At 37.3% G+C, this 19,214-nt stretch overlaps 1 protein-coding gene across 1 annotated transcript in view; it reads left to right on the top strand.

Annotated features, from left to right (window-relative positions):
- LOC113240039 (guanylate cyclase 32E) overlaps window positions 1-19,214 on the top strand; it is a 193,353-nt gene that overhangs the window by 60,748 nt on the left and 113,391 nt on the right. Inside the window, exons 4-5 of the mRNA XM_026477244.1 lie at window positions 1,050-1,066; window positions 17,267-17,319. Coding sequence (XP_026333029.1) covers window positions 1,050-1,066; window positions 17,267-17,319 — 70 coding nt within the window. The remainder of the gene's footprint in view (window positions 1-1,049; window positions 1,067-17,266; window positions 17,320-19,214) is intronic.

Below are 19,214 nucleotides of genomic sequence, written 5' to 3'. Positions count from 1 at the left end.
TCACGACATAATAGAAACGCGCCCTAACCTTTCAAAACCGCAATACAGTAATGCTGACATTACTGCTTGGCGGCAGAAATAGGTAAGGCGGCAGTACTACCCTGGACGACGCCTTTCACAAGGACCTCTACTGCTACTAATTCCACCAGCCACTCGACTAGTTCGTCCCGTCCCTTGATATAATGAAATAAATACATAGGTACATATTATTTATATTTTGTCACATCTCTTTTGGTGCAACTTTAATCAAATTAAAGAAAAATGAATATTGTGTGACGCAGTCTCGTTTACGTGCTTAGCAGAGTAAATTCTTCTAAGAGTGTTATTCCAAGTGTTCGTAAACAAGTTTTAATCGGGATATTGCGTGTTACCTATAAATAATTACTTAGATACTTAAAATTATTATAGATACTTACATCTAAGTAATTATTTGTTGTCTAAGTAAAGATTGACGATCCCGGTGACCCAGTGGTTAACAATGTAGTTGAAGGTTCCGATTCCCAAATCGTGAATAAAAGTGAATATTTCTAAATTGATTCTGGGTGCCCAGAAGTTAATTTCTTTGCTCTGATATTCATAGTAATAATTAAGGTAATTGGAGTGTTTTTCCGCCACATTATCATTTTTATTTGTAAATGAATATTATTTAAAATAGATTTCAAGGTATAGAATTTTTTTTAAATGTGCCTTTAAAATTTTATAATATATATACATATATATATATATTTTTTTAAATTAACTTATAAATAAACCTATGCTCCCCTAAATATATATTAATTAAGACAAAAAGTAGGAAAACAAACAATCTGATAGACAATAAACAACTAAACAACTTCAAGTTATGAATAGATATAGCCACAGGCATACAGACTCGACTCTTTCGCCGTAAGGAGTTTAAAGGTCTTTTGTAAAGCCAAGTTCTAACGTTTTTTTACCCTTAACTATCTCCGAAAGGATGGAAATGTGAGTATAGACAGACCTCAATAATCTTGATATAGATTGGGGATATCCTTCAAAAAGGTCAGAAGAAAGATCATTAGCTCTTTCAGCCTCTTTCCCAATCAGTGTGGGGATCTCAACTTTACAACGTTTCGGGAATTTTTTTTATGCCTAACTTAAGTTTGACAAAAAGTGCAGTAATGTATAAAACAATTTGATGACCGGGAGAGGGTCGATCCCGCTCGACAGCGGTCTACCGTCTGGCTCCATTCGCCAGTAAGTTTGGTAGTGCGAGTAGGACGACGGGGCGGTGTGGCCTGCTTCGTCGTGAGGAGGGGAAGGGGGAGAATCTAGCTTCTCCCAGATGTTATGTTCATCCAGGATCCCTGTTTGACAGATGATAGGAGTTGCTACTATTGACTCTTGCGCGCTTTACTGTCATGTACCTATTTCTGCCGCCAAGCAAAGAATGTATGTGCGTATTACTGCGTTCCGATTTTGAAGGCTGGTGAAATTACAGTTACATGAGATGTCATCTTATGTCTCAGGGTTACGGGCACAGTGACAATGTTGCTCAGATCGTTAAGATTTAAAGCCCCGAGTGCCACTGGAACTGCTATGGATACGCGTGTCGCTATACATCAGGTGCACGATTTGTTCGTGCCGTCACTTGATATCATTCAAAAAAAGAAGATCCTGGATTTCATGCCTACCTAATACCCATACCACTGAATCTTTTTGACTCATGTGTCGTTTAGACCAACGTATGTTTAAATGTGAATGAAAACATTGCAATGAAATCTGCAATATATGCCCAGTAGTTCGACATCTAGGGTTTGATGATAGTGATAACACGCATAGTAAGAAAGTCAATCCTCTAGAAAAAAATAAAAATAGACGCATGGACAGCTGATTTTTATTAAATATATAGGAGAAATAATACCTCTCTCACTTCCGAAAGGCATCTAAAATATTCCAATCACGTCGGGGCATCTTAAACCAACACCGGATTACTCCTATTCTAATAACAAGTTTGTAATTAATGGTATATTAGATAAACAAGAAAATAACTCGAAAATTTTGAGAAGTTCCTTAATTGAGAAGAAATGAGACTTAATTAGTTAATAAATTACACACCTTTGTACTAAATAAGATATACAGTCAGATAGGGTTAGTAGCCGCAGAGCCCCTTGTGAAAGTGTTCGGCCAGGGAAGTACCCATTTCTGTCGTCAGCAGTAGGCGTTTCTCGAAGCATTACTGCGTTCCGGCTTAGAAGGGTAGCGGCGCTGGTGAAATTACAGGCACTAGGGACTTGTCAATTTGTGTATTAGCTCTCTGTAGATTATGGAGTTAAGGTAATCAGTAATCAGTAATCAGTAATTTATTGCATTCCACAATGTAAAAATACAGAGATGAAAAACTTATATCTATGAGCATCAATTGTGGACCCTGTTGGGCACAGCAATTTCGGTAGAGAGGAGGACGCTATGTTGATATATTTATTTCCAGATATGAACAATTGTACAAATTATAAATCTTAAAAATTAAATGCACCAAATATTAAAAATTTTTATGAAAAATAAATGTCAATAATAATTATCCTGTAGTCAAACTAAAAACTATTTAAAATGTCAAATAATTAGCATTTATATACATTTAAAATGTCAAATAATTAGAATTTAAGTCTATTTAAAATGTCAAGCCATTAATTAATTATGTATCTATCGTTTAAATAATCATCAACATTGTAATAGCTTTTCGACAGAAGAATTTGTTTCAGCTCTGATATAAATTTATTATTATTATCTATATTCAGAATTTTGACGGGTAATTTGTTATAAATTTTAATGGACATGGCCAATGGGCCATCTGCATGTATTTTGAGACGAGAGCGGGGCAGCATTAATTTGTTTGGGTACCTTGATGTGTGGTGTGTGGGGAGGTCTGAGCGTTTGGTGTATAATTCTGGGTGTTTACGTACAAATTTACACGTTTCTAAAATATAAATGCATGTATGCATATAAGGTTAGTATTTTGTGTTTTTGAAAGTGAGGCTTGCATGTGTCGGTTTGTTTTATGTTACAAATTATTCTTATTATTTTTTTCTGTAATGTGAAAAGCGATGGTGCATCAGTGCTATTACCCCACAGAGTAACACCGTAACTTAGCCAAGCATAGGCATATGCGTAGTACGTCGTTATCGCTGTTTGTGTGTCTGTAGTTTTTTTTATTTCATAAAGTGCATAATAAAATTTTGACATTTTCATACGAATTTTTTGAATATGTGATTTAAAATTAACATTGGAATCTATATTTAAGCCAAGCAAAGTCCAACTATTTACTACTTCCAAATTTATGTTTTTATAACTAAAATTAATATTGATTGGTTGTTTTTGATGTGGGTGAAAAGACATTAATTTAGTTTTTGCATAGTTAATTTCTAGATTGTGGTCTGTCAGCCATGACTCGGTTTTTTCTACAAGTATTTGGAGCTTGCTGTTTAAAAGAACATTATTTTCACATGACGTTAATATGGAAATATCATATAAGGCTTCAAATCCCTCTTCTCTCGGTGTTCCTCTTACTGAATATACTTTATGTAGACGATTTAGAAGTCGAATATTACATCGAAGATCTCGCGCTTAGGAATCAAAAGGCATTTTTAACCGACTTTAAAAAAAGGAGGATGTTTGTATTTTTTTGATGTGTTTTTTTGTGCGTATATTACACGATTACGCTAGCATTTGTCAATCGATTTTGATGATTCTTATTGTAGTGGAAAGAGGGTAGTAGTCTCATTTCAATTTGAAGAAAATATTCCCTCTCTAAGGGTGGCAAACTAGGGGATGAATCCGGTTTCGCGCATTTTCCCGTAATCGATTTCAATAAAGGTTGGCTAATAGACATAATTCCATGAAATATTAAGATCGGTTTTTTGATACTCAGTAATAAGATTATTATGAATCGATAATCTTATTCTTAGCCAAAATACTGCAAACCTTCTGGTAATTTTTTACAACGTACTAGATATTTATTCCCTGTAAAACGTAGCTAACAGTGCAGGTCTTATAGTATACCTAATATTATATTAGATCGTACATTTCACTAAGACTCGGCATGCGATTATTTTACACAATTCTAATTTCACTTTTGATGTAGCATGCATTTAAAATTAAATTAATTCAATAGCATAAACAAACAAAAACAAATGGAATTTAACCAGAAAATAGGAAGTCAAAACTATAACATACAAATATTATTTTTTTAATACAGTTGCTCAAAACGTGGTATTTTTCGCACTACAAATCGTGCGGAAAGTTGGATTTCTCGCACTAGTGCTTTTTACTCTTCCAGTTTTTTTTAAATTTACTGTTGTTTTAAGTCTTAAACATAGAACTAAAGAAGTTGTATATTTATTTAATATATATGTGCTTTGTGACGTAAGTCATTCGTCATTACTATACTATATCTATGGAGAGACCGTATTTTTACACCTTTTAAACCATTTAAACCATTTAAACCATTTATTTACCACACACAGTAATACGTACAGAACATAATAATATACAATATTGTGGGAACAACAATATAGTGCGTGGAAGGAACAGGCTCAGTATAATCCTTGTGACTGTATGCCTCGCGGTACTGATTTTCAGCCTGACCTTGTTGACACATCGCTTTTCAACATAATCCAATTCAACGATACCATCGCCACGATAAACATCTAATACTAATAATTATATAGGCTGAATTTATTAATAACATTTAATAGATTAATTAAAAAAATAATAATTGTATGACTATGACTATGTCCGACTAATTGACATGTAATGAACAATAATAATATTATTAAAAAAATCTATATAAACCAGACAATATTCTAAGTTACACTTACGCTGGCTCGCTGTCTGCTCTGTCTCTAAACTAATAAGAAGAATGAAAAAAAAAACAGTTAATTTCACATAAATTAAATTAAAATAGCATTCTTCCCGTTTTGCTCGTACGAAGTTGTCCCGTTACAAGAAGGAGTTACATTACTTTTTGTCGCTCTAATAATTTCCTTTTCGTGTGCCTCTTAACTAAGTGTTGGGAACTACTATGACGGAGAGGTGGTGGTAAATCATTCCAAATTTTCGTCGCTGAGTATTTCAGACCACCCCTGTAGCCAGTCGTCCTGTGTGACGGCGTGGCTAAAAGGTTGGCCTGTCTTCGTCGAGTATTTATGCTATAAACGTTCGTGATCCAGTCTAGCTTGTCAAAGAGATATTTTGGCTTTCGGAGTACAATTAACTTGTGTACAAAACAAGTCAAATGGACTTGTCTTCGTGCTTCCATTTTTAATATATTTTCTCGATTTAAGTAGGAAGTAACGTGTACACGTCTTGGAATATTAAAGCAAAAACGAGCACAAGCATTTTGTACTCGCTGTATGGCACGTTTCGTTTTCTCCAGGAGTCTCGGTCCATATACCGCATCACAGTAGTTGAAATGAGACAGGACCAACGATTCGACTAGTATCTGTCTAACTTTTTCTGAAAGGTATTTTCTAATCCGGTACAACAGCTTTAGACGATAAAAGGCGTTTCTAATTTTTACATTAATGTGCTCTATAAATCGCAACTCACTGTCCATTATTAGGCCCAAGTTCCTGGCACTGTTTACCAATTCAATATTGTCGTTTCCCAAAGTTATAATAGGATTATATCTTAGAATTTTCTCCCTTTGGACTCTCGTACCTGTTACCAGAAACTTTGATTTGCTTGCATTTAACAGCAGCGCATTCTGTTTTGCCCACTGGCAAATATTTTGCAAATCCGCGTTGATACGTAGTAAGGCAGTATTAGTATTTATAGGGGAAAAGGACTGGTAGAGTTGCGTGTCGTCTGCAAAGAGATGGACCTTGCTATGATGTACCACTTTTGGAAGATCTGCTGTAAAAAGTGCAAAAAGTATCGGGCTCAGAATCGAGCCCTGTGGCGTACCTCTAGTTATGCTTTTTACATTCGACTTTAGAGAATCTCCGTTTTCCGAATCTATTTCCACGTACTGCCGCCGATCTGTCAAAAAAGAATGGAACCATTTGCAACTAGATTCTGTTACACCATAGTGGTATAACTTTTGCACTAATAGACCGTGATTTACGCTGTCAAAGGCTCTCGAGAAGTCAAGTAAGACGAGCACCGTACCCTTCAGCGTGTCCGAAGCTGCTAGCATGTCATCACAGACGTGCGCTAACGCAGTTTGAGTGCTATATCCGGTGCGAAATCCTGATTGTATCTCCGGCAATACGCTATTGTCTTCCAAGAACCGTGTCAACTGCGCACAGACTACTCTTTCCAGCACCTTTGACAAGACGGGCAGAATGCTAATAGGTCTTAAGTCCCTAAATTCCTCTACACTAGTACCCTTAGCGATAGGCTTTACTCTCGCTATTTTCCAGGCTTCAGGGAATATCTTAGTTCTAATCGACTCATTCACAATATGAGTTATTATAGGCAGTGTAACTTCAAGAGTCAAAAGTACCATCTCGACGGAAATATTGTCGCAACCTGTCGCATTTGATTTAATGCTATTGAGAATTTTAGATATTTCTTCTTTTGTTGCTGGCTGGATATTAAAAGCACTGTGAGAGTTTATATTTTGCCTGTAAGAGTCCAGAACTTCGGTCTGTACCTCGCTATCACCTGGTACATCCAAGAAGAAATTGTTAATTGCATTAGGATCCTGGAGGTGAGATGGAATGCTTGGTAGATTCGCGGCGTTGTTCCCAAGTGCTGCATGCTGTTTAATATGCAGCCACATATTATTTGCTTTATCCTTGTTATTATTAACGTAGAAGGTGAAATAAGCTGATTTTTCCCTTTCTATAGCACTGGCAACAAGGTTCTTGAGCTGTTTATAATATTCTCTGTGTTCATATTTTCCAGTTCTGTGAGCTCTTGTCAGCGCAGAGTCTCGTAGCGACATCATAAGTTGGACGTTATCGGTGATCCAGGGCGTAGGCTTATATTTAAATGTGATTTTCCGTAGTGGCGCGTGAATATCAAACAAGGACAAAAGTATTTTATTAAAAATATTAATTTTTAAATTAATGTCTGATTCCTCAATAATACTATTCCAAGGCAATTTATTTAGGTCGTTACAAAAACAGTTCATATTAATTTTGTCCAAGGAGCGTTTCGAAATTGTCTTAGGCTGTACCTTACTCTTCTTTATAGAAAGTTCGCAGGTAACTAACCCGTGGTCGCTTAAATTCTCATTATGGTAGACACTGACATTCCTGCATAGAACAGGCGAGTCTGTAGCTATGATGTCTAAAAGAGATGCTGTATTTTCTGTAACTCGCGTCGGTTCCTGAACCATCACTTCAAATCTACGTTCTGAAAAAAAGTCTAATATCCGTCGCGATCCCGGATCCGTGGGTTGCAATAAGTCAGCGTTGAAGTCCGTCAGCAAAAAAGTGTAATCACAGTAACCGAAACAACTTATGGAATCGTTGAGCTCATCGATGGCAGTGGATACCGTTACTTCTTTAGGCCTGTACGCTGTACCAATGGCAAGTCGGCCACGACCTGGTAGAGTTAGCTCTAGCCATAATTGTTCCAGAACCGATTCAGGATGAGACTTAATACGAGCTTTCAGCTCTTTGCGGACATAAAAACCAACTCCTCCTCCCTTCCTCTTTTGCCTTGGCATGAGCTTTTGCTGATATCCGGGCACTATCGGCGCAAGCGTTCCTTCCTTTACCCAGGTCTCATTAAGTGCTAAGACGTCTATTTGGTATCTGTTTACAGCAGCTACAAGCTCGTCACCTCCAGTGCCCAGCGATCTCACGTTAAGCAGTCAGTCCCAGTTTCAAATTTAGTCGTTTATTTATAGCCATTAAGTCACATTAGTAACAGGAATAATAGATAGTATTGTATAATAGTACATAAGACGACAATCATTATAGCGAGCAGTACATTACTCCCCTGTTTTTCATATAAATTAGTACAGGCAAAACAGCAAGACAGCAAAAGCAGCAAAAACGCCACCTGTAACCTATTTATTACAGAGAGATTCATATACTTCATGCAGATAGAGGCGATAAGCAAGTGCGGACACGTAGCATAACATGAAGCAAAGTATAACAAGATTAACAAGTAGTAATTAGTCACATGAAATTCAACATAGATATAAGAAGACCAACATGAAATATATAAGACTAGCCGGTAACATTGTTTAAAAACCCAGCACGATATTAGAGTCAATATTTTCCACATCAAAAACCTTTAAAATGTCAACTTCGGAGCGAATACGATGTTTAATATTTCCGTGCTCCCGTCTAACGAATATTTTCCCATCACGAGTCCAAATGTATTTCCAATTCGTACGGACAGCGACTTCTCTCGCTTTGTGAAACAACTGCCGGTTGTACTTTGTCAAACGCTCGTTCACGTAGAAGCGGCGCGCGGGCCCCGGCAGGCCCGCGCCCTCGGTGGTGACGCCGCGGCGCACGCGCGCAGCTTTCAGCAGCGCGTCCCGCTGCGCGCGCCGCGCCAGCCGCACCACAAGGGGCCGGGGACGCGGAGGCTCGCACCCCTCCACGTGAGCGCGCGCAGGGCCCGCTCTGTCCGCCCTCACAATGTCACGTTCGTCGATTTCCATGCCCAACTTCTTTGCGACTATAAGTGTGACATGTATAGGGTTTTCATTCACTATTTCGGGCAAGCCGGCTATCTCCACATCGTTCGCTAACAAGTCCTGATCACGATCCTGAATTTCGGTTTTTAATTGAGATACTGTGGTCTCCAAGAATGTGTTTCCGACACGATGAGTGTCAGTATTCCGACCTTCCAATGCAACTAGTCTAGTCTCCAGCTGATCGATGCGGCTATTCTGCATTTTAACGGCACTGGTTAGTTCGGATACCGCTTCCCGAAAGTTGGTCATTTCTATCCGAAAGGCTCTAATTTCTTCCCAGAACAACCTAATGTCCTCCTGTTGAACGACGGGTGACTCGTCATCATTGCCGGTCCTCGCTTCAGATGTGCTGGGAGTACTACTCTGGGTTGGCTTCACCCGGCGAGTTACATTGCACCTTTCTGTAGGCTCGTTCTCCGAGTTCGGTGCTTGGCGTACAGGGGTGTTAAGGTTGCCCACTTTAGGTTTCTTGCTAATGCACTCAGGGCATTTCCAGTTCTCCCTATTCTCCTTGGTCATCAAATTGAAGCGCTTTATGCTAACATTGCCACATACGAGGTCATATGGGGATTTACAGTTCGCACATTTCAAGTGCTCCCTTTTAGGAAGGGCTTGGTGACATCCCGCACACTTGTCTGGAGAATACTCATCCATCATTGAACCTATTCTAATTATTCTGGTCAGCTACTAACAGGTAGCGCCCTCTGTGAGTAATGGCAGACAATAACCACCTGCGATCGCCGGTCAATAACAATTCAATGTGCTTTAGAGAAGTTAGTTTCGCTACTTGCCGGAAGGTGGCGCTACCTGATAAATCACTAACTCGTCACTAGGTGACGCTATAGGCTTGTCGTCCTGAGCAGTGGAATGCAAATTCAAATGCAACAGATTTGCAACTGACAAATAAAAACAAAAGGTGTTGTACGTACAGTTTTCTCGGTATTTACACAGTTTTCGAATAACTCTTCACCCAAAAAGACCTCTATCACACACGTAGACACTTAGCACAAGATTAATTAGTCAAAATTTAAACATTTGGTTCAAAATTTAGTCCACGATAAGAAATCCAATATCCGTAAATACGATGCACGAAAACATTCACAAACACTTGCACTTGGAATTTGCGGTGCGTACTACATAACCAACACGAATTTAACTTAACATTAGCACTTTATGTATTTTTATTAGCTTAAACTACGGGAGCCCAATATTCACGTGACGACGGCGGGGGGGGGGTCCCATGTGTTCCTATGAAGTAAATGCTCCTTAGTAGCGATTATGTAGAAAATAAAGTAATATAAAATAGTAATTTTAATGTGGCTGAATACTGGCAACAGTTGCCATATTGAAAAAAGTCGGCCAAAAAAAGTACTAATTTTTTTCATCGTTTACATTCCCGCCTTTTTCATTAACTTTTTTACGATTTGATTTTGTTATTGACTACTAAAGAAAGAATTGACAATATTATTTATGCAAAAAATGAGTGATTCCGACGAGTGTATTGTAGATTTAACACCACCAGATATACGTGCAAAAGCATTAATAGCAAGCAATAGTACTTTACCGGATAAATCGAAAGATAAATACACAGCCGTCTATGATCAGTTTATAGACTGGAAGCTAGAAAACAAAACGGTTTCATTCTCGGAAAACGTACTTATGGCTTATTTTCTCGAACTGTAAGGAATAAAATGAGGTTTTTTTAAATACTGTTTTATTTTACTTTCAATGTAGGTTTTTCGCAAATGTATTAAAAAACGTTGTTTGATACACATGCGGATTTGTCATTTTCACTTGTCTCGAGTCTCGTGAATAATGACTAACTTTCCGCACTTGTATCAAAAATAACTATTACATTGTTATCAAGTGAAAAATAATAAATATTGTAGTATAGTGATAAATTACATAGATACATTTTAAATTGTCTACAATTAATTCTTTGCCAGCATCCGGTAATTTATCAAATAATTTGGGAGCTAATACGAACATCATTCGACTGTAAAATTCCAAATTAGGGCGTTGTTCAGGTCGAATTTATATTTTATGACTCGTGTTTCTAGGATTCTGGTTTTGACCATAATAATAAAAAAGTTGCCTAAATTTTGTTTCATATAAACACAGACCTCGTAAATATACATCGATGGTTAATATCTTCAGTTTTCTAAAGTAAGGTACACAACTTAATGGTGGTTTCGAAGATTCGGACGAAAACCACTGGGAGGAAATTCATCTGTAGATCCCATGGATCCAGGTCTTCCACTATAAAAAATATTAAAGCTGCTGTTGAGGCAGGGTAGGGTACAGGGTTGTTATGTTTATATAAGTGTATGTTGGTAACAAGTAGGTATTGTTTATTGTTTGTTTTGTTAATGTCCGTGTTTGATTTGTCTGAAAAGTTACAATTTGTAAATTATTTTGATAATTTACAAATATAGCACATTGAGATTTAAAAATAATACATAAATATGAATTATAAAAAATATTAATTACGTTAAAACTGTGATACCTATACCCGCGTCGGTTTAAGGGACCGATCGGTGTCGTGTACGGGTACACGTGTTGTATTCACGAATACTCCAGTTATGCTGAAATGAAGTTAGCCACGAACCATGCAGCTGCTAACGTTTTCCGTTTCAAAAAAAGCACGGCAAACGATAATAGTTTGTCTGAGAGACCAATGCGCGAGTATACGAAGATTAACGCATATCGCAAACAAATTGACTGAAACTGAAAATCAGCGTCGTAACGCTTGCAGTGACACCGACACCAAGCTAAATGGATGATATTAACTTCTGGGTTAGTTGCTATTACAGTTATTTATTCCTTGTTTAATTAATTTAAATATCATCACTCTTCGCTTATTGCTACACCCGCTAGCGGGTATTGCTCCTCCCAATGTACATCGCGAGATAGAACTTGGAGTAGAGAAATGAAAGCAGAAGGTTGGTTGATAAACGACACCCTTTATTCGGCCACTAGCTCCTGTCGTATACTCTATGTAGGCAGCAATACGGTTCAATAATACATCAACAAATATTCAATTCTCGACTCGCCAATCCTCGTCAATCCAGTCTATTTCCACCCATGTTGCACTAGGAGAGAATTGAAATTTAGCTATACAAATGTCAATCCTCGTCTCGTCTCGCCTCGCCAGTGGTTAACCACCTTAACTGTAAGGTTTTTATTAAAATTTGCCGTTAAAGTTAAATTTTCTATTCGTGACGGAAGGCCCTTTTCGTGTTTCTGGTTACTAGATGCTTCAATGAAGCAAACAGATAAATGAGTTTGTGTTGTTTACAATTTCACGGTAAAGTTAAAATCATTAAAATTCATAAGCGAGTTGCTCATGAATAATTGGTAAATTGAATTTGTTTCATCTAGACGTGTCCTAAATATAGTCAAAATTTTTATTGCGTCAATGTTCTAGCACATAAGTTCGTAAGAACTGGTTGAAGTTCTTAACATGAGCCCTCTAAGGGCATTGCAAGAGCATAAAAATAAAATATTCAAGTGTTGAATAATGTCAATTAATTATAATGAATAAATGAAAATATAAAATTAATAAGTTGGAAATTCAATTTGAATGATAATCAAGTTACTTTCTAAAAATTCTTTAACGTCGTTGTAGCATCTTTCTGAAAGGAATCCTTTAACTTTTTATTAATAATACACTTTTTCTATATTTTTTACCTTCTGGTCTATTATTATACTTTTTATTGATATGGTATTTTTTATAATACCAAGTGACGGGACAAACATGTCGTGCGCCTGTTGGTAAGCGACACGCCTACCGATAACAGTTGCAGTGCCACTCAGAGCTTTAAGTCGCAAAGATCTGAGGGGCCCTGCCACTGCGCCCGTCACCCTGAGACATAACTTAACAAGTCCCATGTGCCTGTACTTCCCTGGACGATTTCTTCCACAAGGAGCTCCACTGCTACAAGAATCGGTATGTTGCTGAACTAACTGCACGTAATTTGGTGAAAGGTAAAGCCAGTTTATTTCTATTTCTCAAACTATGTGTGTCAAGGTCTTAAGTTTGCCGGTATAAATAGAGCAATATGGTCTAGAATATAATCATGAATATTATTTAATATTTCACGATAATTTACTCAAATACTTAAATAATAAAAATTGCCACCTGTATTAAACATAAAGTAAACTGACCTGAACATTAACCTTTAACCTTTATTAATTACTCAGAGTGTACGTAGTTCTATTCCAGACCAGAACCTTCGATCCCTATTAAACATTGTCTCAAGTTCAAATAGCTACATAAAGTTAATTTACCTGCCTCAGGGCGCTCTCGTTATGTCGTGACGACGGATGTCGTAAAGTTGAAAGTGTTATGGCTTGTATATTTAAATGAAGTTCGTTCACGACTGTTTTGACGTTACGACAACAGAATGTCGTGACAATGGGAAGAGCTAGAACGACAGTCGTCGGATGATAAATAAAACGTCACGATAAAAATGTGGCAACAGATAATCGCAGCTTCAAATGATTCTGTCGTGAACCGATAAATTGTCGTCACGATCTAGTGGGAACAGCTAGACATGACAGTCATTCAACGATAAAATTAACGTCCACAACATAGTCACGACAGATAGTCGTGATATGGGAATAGGCTAGACGCGACAGTCGTCCAACGATAAATAAAACTTTACGACATAATGGGAACGCGGCCTAACTAGATCGTTAATCTAAATTTAATTAACACCGTTTTGTAAAGTATACAAGCACCAAAGAGAGATGAGAGACGTCTGATCATTTTCTGACGTTTGTTAAAACCGTCTTAAGTATTTAACGAATTTTGTGAAAGGAATATTTGTAATTCAACATTTAATCAAATTTCAGGTGTTTTCTTTGTATACCAATGAAGTACGGAGTTTAACAACCAAAAAAAAAACTTAAATTTTTATTGAATTGAATCCAATTATTTTTGTGTGAAATTACTCCACAACTTTGTAATAATTATTTATATATTTTTTTTAAATCTCAAAGGTTTCTCATAGATAGCGCTATGACTAAAAAGTCGTTGAAAAACCAAGTATAAAGATTCGTAGCTTTGTTCCGTGGCTTAGTTGGTATAGCGTCTGGCACGTTATGCTAGAATACGTCGGTTCGAATCCGGCCGGATCGAAGGAATTTGTTCTACGTATTCGATCTTTGTTTTAATATTTAAAACAAAAATAATTTCGACTGCAGGAACGTACAGTAACGAAACTACAAAATGCATACTTTACAGTAGACCTGTTTGAAGTTATATTTTGACTTAGAATAATAAATTTTAATAGTGTCGTGAAAGTGACACCCAATTATGATAGCTAATTTTATGTGTTTTTCTTAGGTCTTAGCATGATTTAAAAATTTTATATTTTTCTAGATATCTCACATTCAATAGTTTACGTTGTTAGAATTGGCTAGAAATTGATCGAAAGTGGCAGATTCGTTAGTGTTCAGGGCTTGTAAAATTTGAACAAATATTGAATCTACCAGTTTCGGTACTTTTCATTGACAGCTTTTATAGAATCAATAAAAGTTTAACACTTTCGATTATTTACACCAAGTAATTGACGATCTGAAAGAGAAGAGGATACCAAAACCAAACACTGATTTTATAATTTACTAACGTATATTTATCAATTATGAATTAAATCACTTTTTGTATGGAATTCATTACGAGTAACATAGACAACTTTTAACTATAATATCTTAAATGAACTTGTGTAGCATGAGTTCTTTGGGTCTTTTTATGTAAATATGTTTTTTTTTTCCTTTGTAACATAACATCGAAAAAATAAGTAACATGACAAGTTTCAGTCTTTTTATTTTTTTGTATATAGTGACGGGATGAACCAGTTGTGCACCCGATGGTAAGCTACCATAACAGCCTATCCTATCGATAATAGCTGCAGTGCCACTCAGAGCTTTAAATCGCAAAGATCGGAGGGCGACTGCTACTGCACCTGTCACTCTTAGACATAATTTGACAAGTACCATGTGCCTGTAATTTCACCAGAACCCTTACCCTTCAAAACCGGAACGCAATAATGCTCACAGACTACTTGGCGGCACAAATAGTAAAGGTAACTCTTTCACAAGGTGCTCTACTGCTGCTAATTGTTACTTACTTGTTAGTGAAAGAATGAAGTGTTTATCGAGTTCTTAGGTTGTCGCGAATGTTACACTTAGGAAATGAAACTATTTTTTTCGGATCTAAATCGCCCGTATTTGTTTTTTCAAGCAAACCAACGTTTCGGGCCCTTTACAGGTCCCACAGTTACGACTGACGCCAGGTTCCGGACCTGTAAAGGGCCCGAAACGTTGATTTGATTAATAGATCCGAAAAAAAAAATAGTTTAATTTCGTAATAAGATATTTATTACATAAAATTACTTTGTCAAGAATCTTTTACATTAGGAAAACTATATAAATATCACAAAAACCCGTGTATGAACACGCAAACTTTGTGTAATGTCGATATTATATTTATTACTGGCATACATGTAAAGGTTGTATATCAGTGCCCAGTGAGGCAAAATCGCAATACAGTGCAGTTGTCGGATCAAAATTCAATGTCTACCGCATCATAAGTTATATTTTATTCAACAAAATCTAATAAACAGCTACTGGTTGGTAGTTTGCGTCGTTTGCTCCAAGTTTGCCAATATTATGTGGTCCTCTAACCCCAGTATCGCAAATAGTAAAGTATATCAGTGACAACCTGCTTTTAAAATAAAAGAGAGACACTTCACCGGAAAGATAGCTGAGAAATTTTTGAAAATCGTGTGATGCGTATTCTATTTTTGATGCAGTTTTAATTGCCATAATGTAAATCTTTCATAACTTGTGCTTTAGATTTTCGTGCGGTTCCCTTGTTTGAAATGTGCTTGTCATAAGTCAACACCTGCTTTTCAGTAGGGCTCCATCATCATCATCAACATTTTTATACGACTCTGGGTATGTGTTTCCTCTCAAGCAAAGATTTAGACCATAGTCATATTTCCTCTCAGGCAAAGGTTCAGACCATAGACCAATGCGGTTGGGGACTTCCCACGTTTTTCGGTTTTAATGGCACTACTCCTTTAAACCTATTTGCTAATATATTACAGTCAATTTAAATCGTCTTCTAATTTTACGAGCTCGTCGAGATCCTCTACATCTTCTACTTGGGTCTGGTGGTTACACAAACGTCGAAAATTTTAGGCAAACCGGTGAAAATCGAGTTACCTAGACTCCTCGCCACTGGGTGATGTGCATATTAACTAAAATAACGGGTAACTCAAGTATTTAAGTCTATTTAAAAGAGTGATATATACTTTTGAGGAGTTTCTTTCATCTGTCAGCCATTTCCAATATCTCTAGGTCACTGTAACATTATATTTCTTTGGAATTGCACCTATCTGTTAAATTTTAAATAGAGGCCATAGTCTGCCACCCTGGCCCAAGTTGGGGAACCCGCATTGGGTCAGGTAGCGGACTATGGCCTACACCCTCGTCTGAAAGGAGACTCGTGCCCAGGAGTGGGACGTATAAGTGGGTTGATGATGATGATGCCAATCTTTATTGAAATCCGTTTACGGATAGTGGATGAAATTCAATAAACCTGAATCATTTTTCCTTAATTTGCCACCTTTAGAGGTGGAATATTTTATTAAAATTTGAATTGAGGCACTACTCAGGTACCTTTCTAACAAAAAAGAATTATCGAAGTCGGTTCGCAAACTTCGGACTAATCGCGTAACATGCACACTAAACCAGTTTGAAAGGGCAGTAGAGCTCCTTGTGAAAGAGTTCGTCCAGGGAAGTACTGCCACCTTACCTATTTCTGCCGCCAAACAGTAACGTGAGCACTACTGCGTTCCGGCTTAGAAGGGTAAGGGTGGCTGGTGAAATTACAGGCACATGGAACTTGGCAACTTGTCTCGGGGTGAGGGACGCACGCAGCGCAGTAACCCTCACTCAGATCTTTGCGATTTAAAGCTCTCTCTGCGACGGCTTCCGACGTTCGTATCGCACACCACCAGGTACACAGCTTGTTCGTCCCGTCACTTGAATGATATAAACAAAAATTAAAATTGAATTAGAAGTTGAGAATTGAGAACATTTTTTTGAAGTCGGTGAAAAATAAGGAATAATATTGCTGGTAAACAAAAACCTGTTCTACTTTGGCAGATAATAGAGCTAATCAGTGCTCGACTAGTTATGGCGAATTTGTTCGGTCGTAATTATTTACTGTACTTATCTTTATGTGTGGACGGTGTTCTGCACAAGCGACTATACCCAAAATTTATGAAATGATATGTGAAAGTAATCTTGTTTCTTGGAACATAAATAAAGAATGTTAATCTTTTACAAATATTATTATTAATAGTCGGAATAATGATAAACACAAAACATTAGCCCTCTTTACACAGTCGCTCAGGATCAGGAGTATACCGGATGGCGCACGGAGATGCCAGCACGCGCAATCGTACGCGGTTACCTGTTTGAAATTTTTTAAGCTAATGTTCTTTCGCGCTCGATTGCTGTATGTTAAATGTAAACCGGCCATTTGCAACCAAACCAAATTAATTTCTTGAGCATATTTAGCAAAATATGAATCAATCCATGGGAATGTGTAATTCCTTTAGCACCTAGGGGTATCGTGCTATATGAAACCTGTGAAAACCGTCATGACCTGAATCCCCACAGTTAATATGGAAGCTAATTTTTTGTCAGTTATCTAAGGTACAATCTAGATACGAGCCAAAACAAACAGGTAGTGTGTCTCCCGGAGAATTCTCCGCATTCTCGAAAACTGCCGCAATTTCCGTCGGTGACGTCTTGGGACCCCGCGAGAAGTGACTCGCCGGGAAACGCTGTTCGGCGTCAAGCGTCTAACAGATATTGAGATATAAGCCTTTACAATATTTCATAATGACCAAATATATTTCATTTCTTCCATAAGTCACGAATCCATTTTTTCCATTGACTTACAATTATATGGACGTCGGGTCCGCGCTAAAAAGTGTCCGAACTTGTAGGGCGTTAAAATCGTATACAGAGCGTCATTCACGCTTTAGTCTTCGTTTGCTCGACTGACAGCGAAGCAAGCAAAATTAGACAGTACTGCGATGACTTTACAATTTAAACCTAACGTTTTAGCTTTTTCATATTCCTTTACATGTCACTACGTTTAAATAGGTTGTCTTGGGACATTTTTTTAGTGGTTTTTGTATTAGACCCGTCGTCCATTTATTTGTAAGACAATGATTTTTTCCCTTTTTATCAGTTCTTCCTTTTCCCTTCTGCTTCAAAAATAATCTAAGTAAGAAAACAATGTCCTAGTCCACCATCTTTATCGTATAAAAGTTCTAGACTAATAAATAATCGCCTTCGCGAAAATTCTTGAGAGTTCTCGCAAATTCGCGCGTCTTCTCGCGTAACGAGGCAAAATTCACGCTTCCATCCCATTTTGTTCCCCAGCAATTTAAATTCAGTAAGCCTAAGTCAGTAACGAATAATATTCTTGTGATATCCAGTTTTGTATTTTTATTTAATTTAAAGCGTACATTTGTTTTTTTTGTATAATATCAAGTGACAGGACGAACAAGTCGTGCGCCTGATGTTAACTAACACGCCTGTCCATAACAGTTGCAGTGCATAGTTGTAAACCGAAAACTTCTCTGGGGAACTGCCACTGCGTCTGTTACCCTGAGACATAAGTTGACAAATCCCATTTGCCTGTAATTTCACCAGCACCCTTACCCTTCAAAACCGGAACTCAGTAATAGGTAAGTTGACAGTACTTCCCTGGACGAACTCTTTTACAAGGAGCTCTATTGCTACTAATAACTGCCTCCGTGGCCGAACGGTTACCATGCCGGACTGCCACGCAGAGGTCCCAGGTTCGATTCCCGGGCCGGACGAAATATTTGTATGACCTACATTTATTTCTCTCGTGAGTTTGGGTGTAATTTGTGGTTGTCTATGTGTGTGTCCATGGCACCCGCGACACAGGGTTTCCCTAGTGCGGGGCTATGTTGAGTGTGTGCGTTATTATATTATTATTATAATATTGAAAAAAAAATATTGTAACCATGTAATAGAGTATTTTTTTTAAATTACTCCACTAGTTTGTTATTCATACAAATGTCGAACGCAAAAAAAAATTCCTTCCATCTGACATTATACGAACCCGCGTCTATATGTCAATGTATGGCCATTGCTCTGCCAACTGAGCTATAAAGCGAGTTAACAGACCATACGAATTTCTCTACGCGGATGTTACAGATCTCTCTAATTGTAACCTTTATTTTTAAATATTTTTTATTTAGGCAGTATCAATTTGCTGTCTGAGTGATGACTAAAGAAAAGAAGACAAAAAATAAAATCTATATTTTGGAATTGTCATTCTGCTAGTAAACATTCACATATACGCAGAACGCCATCCAAATTATCTTTGCTTGTATTTTATTTTTAGTTAACATACATAGAGTTATTTATTTTTGTGAAATTCGTGACTACACGAGCAGACGGGTTACCTGGTGATAAATTGCTATCATCGTCTATGATAATTCGTAAGAGATAAGGCGATACCAGCGTT

This window comes from Hyposmocoma kahamanoa, unplaced genomic scaffold (assembly GCF_003589595.1).
Source record: "Hyposmocoma kahamanoa isolate Upper Pololo Valley unplaced genomic scaffold, ASM358959v1 119, whole genome shotgun sequence".
In the NCBI taxonomy this organism is placed as follows: Eukaryota; Metazoa; Arthropoda; class Insecta; order Lepidoptera; family Cosmopterigidae; genus Hyposmocoma; species Hyposmocoma kahamanoa.
Note: the sequence above shows the minus strand (reverse complement) of the source record. Positions and strands in the feature narration are given on the sequence as shown.